The 12,683-nt window shown below is 30.4% G+C and overlaps 1 protein-coding gene across 3 annotated transcripts in view; it reads left to right on the top strand.

Annotated features, from left to right (window-relative positions):
* Positions 1–454: 454 nt before the first annotated feature.
* The window catches only part of LOC139817037 (cytochrome P450 4C1-like), a 40,618-nt gene continuing 28,389 nt past the window's right edge, over positions 455–12,683 (top strand). For 2 of the 3 annotated variants that reach the window (XM_071784865.1, XM_071784864.1), the window contains exons 1-3: positions 455–686; positions 6,096–6,202; positions 6,476–6,563. In XM_071784865.1, the coding sequence (XP_071640966.1) occupies positions 521–686; positions 6,096–6,202; positions 6,476–6,563 (361 nt within the window). In that variant the 5' untranslated portion in view covers positions 455–520. The remainder of the gene's footprint in view (positions 687–6,095; positions 6,203–6,475; positions 6,564–12,683) is intronic. The other variant, XM_071784866.1, reaches the window with a different exon arrangement.

Raw genomic sequence — 12,683 nt, 5'->3', positions numbered from 1 at the left:
TTCGTAGTTAAGCTCTTGTTAATTAAAAATATAAAGAATAATAATACGTTATATTATTTTAAGTATTTTAAATATTTCTAGCATTGCATCATGTAGAGACGATCTTTATTATATTTTAACTGTATTAAAAAAATATAAAAACAAAAAAAATTTATTTATAAAAGATTTTATTTATAAAAAAAATATACTTTTAAATAAGCAAAAATATAAAAATTAATTTACTTTATTTCCAATAAATATCGTCAAAATTATCATTTTTTGACCATTTTGCATCAATTTTTTTTTTAATGCGATAGCAAAATTGTGAAAACAAATTCAACTTTAGCACATCAAATTACTTTGATAAATATTACGTATTCTTAAAAAAAAGATTCACGCAAGAGTGTGTTGATAAACGTCAGAATCATTAGCTTGAGTGGGGAAACATAATAAAAGGATCACCAAGTCAACGATATCCTCATTTGGTAGTAGCATTCATATAAAGTGCATTAATACTTTGCATTGATTATTACTTACTACAATGTTGTTTGTAAATGGTATATTGATTTCTCTGGCAATTGTTGTTATAAGTTACTTTCTTTGGTACTGCTGCCACAAAGTGTTTTTTATTAAAAGATTAAATAATTTACCAGGACCAAGAACATTGCCATTTATTGGTAACTTTCATATTTTGCTGGGTCGTGAAGGTAATACCAATACTTTTAAACTACAGATATATTAATATTTTCAAACTATACAAAATTAAAAAATTGGAATTAAAATTTTCTAAAGTAAGAGTAATTTAATTTTTTAAATAAAATTAATTATGATTCAGAGTATTATTAATTTAGTATAATGACTAAAGATAAGATTTAGTTTAATAAGAATGTATAAGGCGCTATTTTTTCCGTCAAATTAATTCTTACAATTAGATATTATTTTATCAGAAAAAATTTATTATTTATAAAATTAAATTATTGTATAAAGCTTAATACAATTATATACGAAATCAAATATATAAAAATATTTAATATTTACAACAGAATTAAATATAATTAAATGTTTTAGTTAAATGTAATTCAAACTTTTTATGAGCACCTCCAAACTTACAGATAAAAATACCTAAATAAAATTAAAGATTTTTAGTATATGTAAGTATCTGAAACAAGTAGTTTGTCAAAATTAAGATGGGGCTGTAAGAGTTGTCACGGTTAATGATGCGTAATCTATTTAACCAACATTACGTGGCAGCCTTCTAACGACAGTCTCTAACTTCATTTTATACTGTAATTTATGTTTGTATAAATTCTCTATTGTTATGACAAAGAATGATGACAGAAAAAGTTTTTTTAAAGTCATTTTTTTCGAGATATCAAAATTAAAATTATTTTTTTTAATGAAACCATATGCCATGTTTTTGCTTGCGCTAATGGCCGACTTCAAAAAAGTTCATACACCTATGACAACATGAGCTTCAAATAATCTAGAACGTAAAAAAATTACGTATGTTTGAGAAAAACAGAAAAGTCAAAATTTTATGCTTTTTAACATAAAAATTTATTTTTAAGGCTCCTGGTCCCTCGCTATAGTCATCCTTATTTGATAACGTGAAAAGCGAGAAAATGCCAAGAATTCTTATGTTACATTCAAATAAAAGGATACACCTAAAAAATGACACTTGTGATTGGTTCAACACGTTTGTAAAATTGTCCGAACACTTTTCTTTTACTGGAACAATCAATAAATAGCCGCAAAACTAACTTGACATAGAGAATAAAAGCTTTCTGTTTAAGATATATTTTCTAATATCTTTTCTTTTTTATTAATTTTACAAGTGTGCTAAATTGATTACAAATGTCATTTTGTGAGTATATCTCTTTATTTGAACGTATAACGCAATAATTCTCGGCATATGTTTTTTCGCTTCTAACATCATCAAACAAGGATGACTATAATATAAGACCCAGGAGCCGTGAGGAACCAGGAGCTTAAAAAGAAATTTTTGTATCAAAAAGCATAAAATTTTGACATCTCTGTTATCCTCAAACATACGTAATTTTTTATGTTTTAAATTATTTGAAGATCATATTGTCATAAGTCTCTAAACTCCTCGATTTTGGCCATAAAGTGGCGCAAACAAAAACATATGGTTTCACTTAAAAAAGTGACGTTGATCTTAATATTCCTAAAAAAATAATCATGAAAAAAAACTTTTTCTGTTATCATAATTGACCCTTCAAACAGTGCAAATTTTTGCCTAGACATTTTTTTGTATCATCAAAAATAAATGAAATATTTCAAATGCTCAAGTTAAGTGACCATCCTGTATATTATGGAAACCAGGAAAAACAAACGTAACATTTGCTTATTTACATCAATATTTTTCATTTGCTTGTTTGCATATAAAAACTTTTTCTCCTTTATAAAGTAAACACATTCTTTCTACATTATGAGATAGGTAAAATCTAACCACATGTTATAATTAAATAGAAAAATAAAATTTTATGAAAATCAAAATTTGATATCTATTGTCCCTATCCCTAGGGCTGGTTGTAACAAGACTCAGAGTTGATTGTAACATAATAAAAAATAAAATAAAAACAAACATAATCAAAGTAGCAAAACGTTTTATCAATCTTGATAATTGCTTGAAGACAAAAATATTTTTCTCAAATAATTATATAATACTTCTGGGCAGTTTAAATTATTTTGAACATAAATTATACAAACATATAATCAACGAAAGTTTTTAACATAACAATGATTTTTCTCTTTACAACATAAACAATTTCTAAATTAAGATTAGGTAATTAGTAATTACCTATACCTATGCCTGTAAATAATAAAAATTTGAAAGATAACTTTCTAAGATCTTGAGATCGATATTAATATAAACTAAAATATGAGGAAGCCTGTTTTTTTATGCGTAATTATTAGTAGATATTTATTAATTTGGCTTCCTCATAGAGGAAGCAATGTGCAAGTTTCTACTTGCATACTTAAAAACTATAAAGAAGCAATATACAAGTTTCTACTTGCTCACTTAAACAAGTTTCTACTTGCACACTTAAAACCTATGAGAAAGCAATGTACAAATTTTCACTTGCACACTTAAAAACTATGAGGAAGCAATGTGCAAGTTTCTACTTGCACACTTAAAAACTATGAAGAAGCAATGTGCAAGTTTCTACTTGCACACTTTTTTTTATGGATCGAGTATCATTAAAGATAGATTGGTGTTGAATTTGGCAATGATCGATGAAGGGGTTACCAATTTTTGTCTAAAAAGTGTACAAGTCATACATGTAATCTTATATATAAGGTATCATTAAAGGAAGGTTGTTTTGAATTTGGCAAAGATTAGTAAAAGGGTTACCGATTTCTGCCTAAAAAATGTATAGGGTAGACCGAGGCAAATCGGATTACTAATTAGCACGATAAAATAGCTCGTTTAAAATAAAACACTAACAAAAATTGTCTTAAAATTTATATATTAATCCGATTTGCCTCAATCTACCTTAAGTTATTTGATGGATAGAGTATCATTAAAGAAAGATTGTTATTTAATTTCGCGAGGATTGATGAAATGGTTACAGATTTCTGCTTAAAAAGTGTATAAGATGTAAATGTAACATGATTATCGGTATATCTAATAATCGGTAAAAGGGTTCTTTCTTTATAAAATTTTGAATTTTTTGAGGATTGGTAAAGGGATTACCGATTTCTGCTTAAAAAGTGTATATATAAAATATAATGTCTGTATGTCTGTTCTTTATACACTCTTAAACTATTCGACCGAATTTTTACCAAAAGTATATAAAACAGGGGTAGAATTTTCCGGGGAGTGCCATAAAATGTATAATTTTTTGTTACCAATCTTTTTGGAAATCGGTATAAAAAATTTTTCGAATTTTTTGGGAAATAAATTATCGAATCTTAAGCGTCGTCTACAATGGTAGCAGGAGTATACAGTAAGACGTAAACAGTAAGTTATTGACTAATGGGATTTTTACAATTCAAGAATAATCGACTATGGTTGGTCAATAGCTTACTGCTTACATCTTACGTACTGTATACTCCTGCTGCCATTGTAAACGTCGCTTTAAAAAATTGTATATAAAACAGGTGTAGAATTTCCCGGGGAATGCTATAAACTGTATAGTTTTTCGTTATCGATTTTTTTGGGAACCGGTATTCGAAATTTTTTTAATTTTTTGGGAAATAATTGACCGAATCTTAAAGAATTATATATGAAACGGGGGTAGAGTTTTCCGGGGGAATGGTTTTGCATTAATCTACCGACTTATCGATTTAGTTAAAAACGGTTCAAAAATTTTATTAATTTTTCGAGGATGATGGGTTTAATTGCCACGATGGATATTATTTTTCAATAACAATTTATTTTTTTTAAACCGATTCAAAAATTCAATTCATTTTTCGAGGATGGGTTTAATTGCCACGACTCCCGGATAACCAGCTAGTACTCTATATAAAATTACATGTATAACTAATGCATGTAACTCTTTAAGCAAAAATCGGTAACTTCTTCACCGAGCCTCGCCAAATTCAATACCTTTCTTAAATGATATTTTATCCATTAAATAACACACATTTTTTAAGCAAAAATCGATAATCCTTTCACCGACCCTTGCAAAATTCAAAACAACTTTATTTTAATGATACTCTATATAAAATTACATGTACATTTTATACACTTTTTAAGCAGAAATCGGTAATTCCTTCACCGATCCTCAAAAAATTCAAAATTTTATAAAGAAAAACTCTTTTACCGATTATTAGATATACCGATAATCAACCTAATCTTAAAGTATTATATATGAAATAGGGGTAGAAAAGACTGAAGAATATAATAAAATTAGAAATAGCCCTATATTTCAAAATTTACAAAAGTTATAGCAACCACGAACATTTCTAAAAAAATTCAAAAATTTTTTTTAAAAAGAACTCCTTTACCAATCATCGCCAAATTCAATACCAACCTTCCTTAAATAATACTCTATCAATTAAAAAAAAAAAAAAAACAGCCCAATATCTCAATATTTGTGAAAGTTAGAGCAACAACGGACATTTCTAAAAAATCTGCCACATACACACATACATACTGACGTCTTTTTTTAATGCAATGTTTCAACATTTTAGAACACTCTGAACATATTAGCATCAAAAACTCAAAAAACAATCTTTTCTTTAATTTCTTCTACCCTTATTTCATATATAATTCATTTAAATTTGGTTCAGATTAGACCCAACTTTACGCAATCAAAGGTTCATATACGAAAGTCACGAAAACAAAAGCTTCCTCTATGAAAAAGCAAAAATAAAAAATTAATAAAAGAAAAGTAAGTAATACTTTGATATTTGCTATAAAATTGAGAAAGAAGTACTACTACTCAGAGAAACATTTATGGCAAACATTTAATAAATTTGTTATTATAGTGCAAGTCGGTCTAGTATAGGCTTCTTATATGTCGCTGCCGCCTGTTCATATTTCGGACGTTGCTAGACTTCTGTAATAAATACAAATTTATACCAATAACAATTATTACTTTTAGGACAAGACAGACTAATACTTTCATCCTGACTGATATTTCTACCAGAATTGGTAAAACAAACACACAACCCACACACACACACACACACACACACACACACACACACACACACACACACACATTGATTTTTACAAAAAAACTAATTTCCAAATATTGTTTTCATGTACCAAGCTACTTAAAGGAGTAGTGATTAATTTATAATAATCAATAAATAAGAGAATGAACCAAATTTCCAATAAAATATTTAAAAACTAAAAAAACAAAATATTTACTTTGGTCGTGTTTTTATGGCGTCGATGCAATAATCTTTCATCATCACTGACAATGAGTTTTGCGCGCTACTGACAATGAAGTGGGAAGGGCATTGAAAAAACGACAGCGGATAGATTCGTATATAGGAACAATAGATTTTAAATCACGTTGTCACTTTCTTTCCTGGTCTCCCCTATAATTAAAATATATGTAATTTTTATTTCTATAATAATAACATGTAAATAAGTAACCTCGTAGAAAAATATCTCTAAGATATATTAAAATTTTTAGAATTTGTGAATCTTCTATTAAAGATGTCAGAAGATTACTCATCTCCTTTACAATTTTGGTTGGGCAGCAAGTTATTTATTGGAATATACGAACCGGATGACGCAAAAGTAATGAAAGAACATTTACTGCAACATAATGTTTTCATTATATCATAATAAGCAGCTACTTTATATAAATTATACATAATATGTATTATATGCATACATAATCCTTATTACTAACATTAACTTATTAACTAACAACAACTTAAATAACTCAGATTAGTTTACAATTGATAAAATATATTATGTTTAATTACGCGAATGAAACAAACGCGCAAACGTCACCATAATGCGGTGAAAAATTTATAATTTTTTAAATGTTTTTTTTTATGTTTTTAGACTATTTTACACAGCAGAAATTGTATAGAGAAAAGTATGATATATAAAATTGTTCCTCTACTTGGTATGGGATTGATCACTGCTCCTGGTAAGATATATCTACAAAAGTAAAACATTATACTATAATTGCTTTTTATAAGTACGTAATTTACATGTATAAGTTACTTTCTTTGTAATTAATTTAAGGAAATATTCAAAATTTATTATTTTACAACCGTTTATATTCTAGCATTACATTTATAACGTATTAACGTTGTACCATAAGGAATATTATGAATATACAGGGTGATCTATTTGAAACAGCATGGTCGAATAACTTATAAAGGAAGGAATTGATAAAAAAGTGTTTCAGATGAAAGTTATAGAGCTCAAAGGGGGCCAATAGATGATCTTATTCAAATTTGGTTTAGGACCCATGTTGGGTTCAGTAGGGCCAAAGTCAAATTTTTTTAATGAAAACTCCTATTTTCTATTGTATCATCATTTTCTACTGATTAATTTGAACTTTTGTATTTGAAACATTATTTTATTTTCTCTATATTTTTTAAGATATTTAAGGAAAATTTGGTAATTTTTTTAATTTTAGCTTACAATATCTCAATAATTGCTTATTAAAGGAAAAAAGCGGTACAGGACTTTTTTACTTGATTTGGTCTCAATAATATGCTGTTGCAATTGTATCTCAAACTTTTTTATATACCAGATAGAAGAGAATCAGGCTAAATGAGAACCAGACGCGGTAATAGATGCGCAAAAGTTTGTCGAATTAATACGACACCGTACACAGAATGAGGAAGATTCTGAGTATTTTTTGCAATAAATTCTTTACAGATATTTAGATATTTAGCATCAACCGATTTAATTAAGAGGCAAGGAAGCGATTTTACTACTGGAGCTCGTTGACAATTTAGTCGGCGCGCAATTTACAAATGTTAGAAAATATGTGTATAATACACAAAATTATATATATATATTAGGTGTTATTTTACAAAAATTAAAAGAACTTTCGCGCATTAATTATTGCGTCTAGCTCTCATTTAACTCGCTTCTCTTCTACTCGTAGATTTCCAACAAAGCCTATATATATCTAATTTAATTGTGTAATATACATTTTTTTGGAGCTTCTAAATACACAAATATTTAAAAAATAATATAAATACACAAATATTTAAAAAGTTGAGGTACTATGCAACAGCACATTTTTCAGATCAAAACAATTAGTCAAAAAGTCTTGTTCCACTTTTCAATCCGACAAACAATTATTGAGATATATCGTCAGCTACATATTGAAAAAGTTACCAAGTTCTTCTTAAATATCACAAAAAGTATAAGACAAATAAAAAAAGTTTCAGACAAAAGTTGTTCAAATTCATTAGTAGAAAAAGATGATACAATAAAAAATGGAAATTTTTATTTAAAAAATTTAACTTGGGCCTTATTGTACCCTATTGGGTGGGCCCAGCACAGACCCCGGACCCAAAATCTAATAAGACGTTTATTGGCTTCTTCTCAACCCTTCAACTTTCATCTGAAACATTTTTCCAAGAAACCAATACTTTCCGAGATAATTGGCACACGAAATAAAACTCACCCTATATAAGGCTCAAAACCTATTCCCCTCTCCCCAAACTCACCCATTAATTAAGAGCACCAATAAAACCCCATATAACCTCCAATTTTTAACCCCATAATAGCCATCCTCATAAAATTAGTAATCTTTTGGTACCAGTTTCACCAAAATCATTGACAATATTTAAAAAAAAAAAAAAATGAAAAAAGCTTTAAAAAGTATAAAATAATACTTTTAAGAATCCCTTTCAATTTTTTGAAATCAGTGCAAAATGAATAATACTTTTAAGAATCCTTTTCAATTTTTGAAGTCGGCGCCAAATTAATTTAGTAATTATTAATTTGGCCCCAACTTACACCGATTTCAAACAATTGAAAGGGATTCTTAAAAGCATTATTTTATACTTTTTAAAGCTTTTTTCAATTTTTTTTTTTAATACTTTTTAGAGCTTTTTTGAAATCGGTTCTATTTTTTAAAAAATTTTGTTATTTTATACTTTTTTAGTGCTTCATTAAATTAATATGAATAATTATTATCTTATATTTCCTTACTGCTCCGTACCCTGATGTTCTAGCGTATTTCATATACTAAAACGTTCCTGGAGAATTGGTCTATAGGACAGTGAAAACCGCATTTAAATCCGTCCAGTGGTTTCAGAGAAAATCGTGGATATACATACATATACGCCGAATATAGAACCTCCTTTTTTTGAAGTCGGTTAAAAAATTAGAAAAATGTTGGCACCGGTTTCAAGAAAATCGATCCATTAATAAAAAATTATCTATTAACGAAAAATTAAACTTATCCTCCAAAAATTAAAAAAATTTTGACACTGGTTTCAAAAAATTGGTCAATTAATATCTACTCATTATTTCTCGAAATTTGAATAATTTCCAAACCGGTTTCCAAAAAATCGGTAACGAAAAATTATCAATAAAAATTATCCATAAAAAAATTCAGCTTAATATCTCAAAATTTGCGGAAATTGGAGCAATCACGTATATTTTTTTTTTAAACAGCAATCGGAAACCTCTTTACTATTAGCAATTTTTTTAATTTTATTACATTCTTTAGTTTTTTCTACCTCTATCTATATATACATATACATATATATATATATATATATATATATATATATATATATGTTACGGGCAATTTGATTAATCCGGTCATTATGCATAATGCCCGCTTCTTTCGGGACATTTGAATAATAAAAGCAAAAATGTTCAAATTAATCAAACTGACCGGTCATTATGCATAATTCCCCACAGACAAGTGGGAAATGTGATTAACATATTAAAATATCTTTCTAAAAAGAATGGCAGTCTGTCTATAATTTCAACTTTCTTACTTACAATGAGTTCATGCACTAAAATATTTTATATTTTGTGTTTAAACATAATTTATAACAGACAAATTAATAAATTATTTGGTAAATGTGCAGAATAGTGGCCTTCTCACCGATTTCGTTGAACTTAGGCTTAATCGACGCGTTTTTGCACAAAACGACCGAATCTGGCAGAAAAAAGTGTCGCTCTGCCCCGCGAAGCGAGATGTAGGTTAGTGACGCGCTTTAAACAGTTAAATATTTTTAAAGCGCGTCATCTAACCTATGTAGGTTAGTGACGCGCTTTAAACAGTTACATAGGTTAGATGACGCGCTTTAAAAATATTTAACTGGGTAAATCTGAAGAATAGTGGCCTCCTTACCGATTTCGTTCAACTTGGGCTTAATCGACGCGTTTTTGCACGAAACGACCGAATCTGGCAGAAAAAAGTGTCGCTCTGCCCCGCGAAGCGAGATATTAACGGTTAAAGTTGACAGGAATCAAGTTATGATTCCTGTCATACCGACGAGATGCAGCGACTACGACCATGCCCTGCGGCCACACGCGCATGCTCAGTGGTCGCACGCGCATGTAAAACTGCGCCAATTTTAAATGAATCAATCGTGCAGAATAACCAAGCATCTCGATTCAAGCAGTTAGGTCTCACGCTGGGAGTTTCATTAGTTTAATTATGCGTGGGAAGCACACACACACACACACACACAACGGGGGGTGCGAGGGGGGGCCTTCGGCCCTCCTCCTCCCCCGCACCTACCCCGCCGGTAGGCTGCGTGGACCTCGCTTTACAACATAAAGTACATGCTAAGTTGTAAAACGAAATTATAAAGTACATGCATGGGGGAGGGTGCAGGGGAGAAAAGCCTTTCTGTTCACGTGCGCTCACGCATGTAAGCCCCCTTGCACCCCTCCATGCATGTGCTTTATAATTTCGCTTTACAACTTAGCATGTACTTTATGTTGTAAAGCGAGGTCCACGCAGCCTACCGGCGGGGTGGGTGCGGGGGAGGGGGGGGCCGAAGGCCCCCCTCGCACCCCCCCGTTGTGTGTGTGTGTGTGTGTGTGCTTCCCACGCATAATTAAACTAATGAAACTCCCAGCGTGAGACCTAACTGCTTGAATCGAGATGCTTGGTTATTCTGCACGATGTAACTTTTAATGATTTTCGTTAAAGCAGGGCACATACACACGTGTGTATGCCCTGCTTTATAGAAGTTGTGATTTTCGTTAAAGCAGGGCACACACACGTGTGTATGCTGGTGTATGCCCTGCTTTATAGAAGTTGTGATTTTCGTTAAAGCAGGGCATACACACGTGTGTGTGCCCTGCTTTAACGAAAATCATTAATATGAACTTTTCATATACCAACTATTCTCTGCTTTAACAATTTTATTTTTGTTTCGTTAACTTCAACACTTAATATCTGTAACATAAATAATTTGTTAAAGCAGAGAATAGTTGATATATGAAAAGTAAATATTTATGTGTACTTTTCATATACCAACTATTCTCTGCTTTAACAAATTATTTATGTTTCGTTAACTTAAACGCTTAATATTTGTAACAGAAATAATTTGTTAAAGCAGAGAATAGTTGGTATATAAAAAGTACACATAAATATTTACTTTTCATATATCAACTATTCTCTGTTTTAACAAATTATTTAGTTTTAACAAATATTTAAGTCCGCTATCGCTATCGCCTATTGTGCAAGGGGCTTAAGATTGCCGGGAAAATCAACTCAAATGAGATGATTTATCAAAATGACCATTTAGCATTGGGAAATATGCATAATGACCGGGCAATTTGATTAATTCTTCTCTATTAATCATATTGGCCGAACAAATTGGGAATTATGCATAATGCCCGGCCATTATGCATAATGCCCAATTTATCAAATTGCCCGTAACATATACTAGCTGGTTACCCGGGCTTCGCCCCGGAGGACATATGTAACAAGACACGCAAATAGTCTCTCTCTCTCTAAAAATATTACTTTTTTATTGACTGAAGTTCAATTCTGTCGTATACAATTTAAGATTCACTCAATTATTTCCTAAAAAATTGGAAAAATTTCGTAACCGATTTCCAAAAAGATACCGGTTCCCAAAAAGATCGGTGACATAAAACTATACAGTTTATAGCACTCCCCGGGAAATTCTACCCCTGTTTTATATACAATTCTTTAAAATTCGATCAATTATTTCCCAAAAAATTAAAAAAACCGGTTTCCAGAAAATTGGTAACAAAAAACTATACACATAGTGGCACTCCCCGGAAAATTCTACCCCTATTTCATATACTTTTGGTAAAAATTTGGTTCAGGGGTTTAGGCTGGGCGTTGATGAGTCAATCAGTCAGTCAATCGGGACATCTTTTATATATATAGGACGTTCCATGTCAACCGGGACAGGGCCGTCTCCAAAATTCTATTGAACCGATTAAAATGGTTTAGGGCTTAAAATCTTTGTTTTTGTGTGCTCTATCAAATACAGTGTGGTACTTTTGAAAATTCAATATGGCGGTCAAAATATGGCGCTTTATATGAGTTAAAAACACAAATTATATGATTAAATTGTTGTTTCTAATGGAAAAAAGAGGATACATAGCTTGTGAGTAGATAGCACTAAGATTTGGATGTCTCTCAAAAAAATAAAAATAGCGGATCCAATATGGCGGACAAATTTTTCTTAAATTCATCAGATTCACTTGAAACTCGTTACTCGGGGGTTTTTGGGGTCGCTGATTACGAAATTGAAGTCAGATTTTAAAAATTCAAAATGGCGGATTTAATATGGCGGACTGATTTTTTTTAAATTTATCGGATTCACTTGAAACTCGTTACTCGGGGGTTTTTGGGGTCGCTGATTACGAAATTGAAGTCAGTTTAGAGAAATTCAAAATGGCGGATCCAATATGGCAGACTGATTTTTTTTAATTTATCGGATTCACTTGAAACACGTTACTCGGGAGTTTTTGGGGTCGCTGATTACGAATCTAACGGTGAACTAACTTTTAACCAACACTAAATCTTCTTTGTCACTACATTAAACCTATTTTGATCCTACATAGAACCTATTTTGTCCTACAATGGACCTATTTTTCCTTACATTGGACCTATATTCTACCTAAGAGCGGTGAGCGTCGAACGGACTGAGTCTCGTTTTAAACAGTTCAGCCTAGAGTTACGAAACCCTGAAAACAAAAGACGATCAGCAAATCATCATTTTATTAACATTCCATTCAATATACAATTTATTATAACTAATATTACTCATTAATATTCAGTGAA

Source organism: Temnothorax longispinosus, chromosome 7 (genome assembly GCF_030848805.1).
Source record: "Temnothorax longispinosus isolate EJ_2023e chromosome 7, Tlon_JGU_v1, whole genome shotgun sequence".
NCBI lineage: Eukaryota > Metazoa > Arthropoda > Insecta > Hymenoptera > Formicidae > Temnothorax > Temnothorax longispinosus.
The sequence above is the reverse complement of the archived record's forward strand: the minus strand, read 5'-3'. Positions and strand labels throughout refer to the sequence as shown.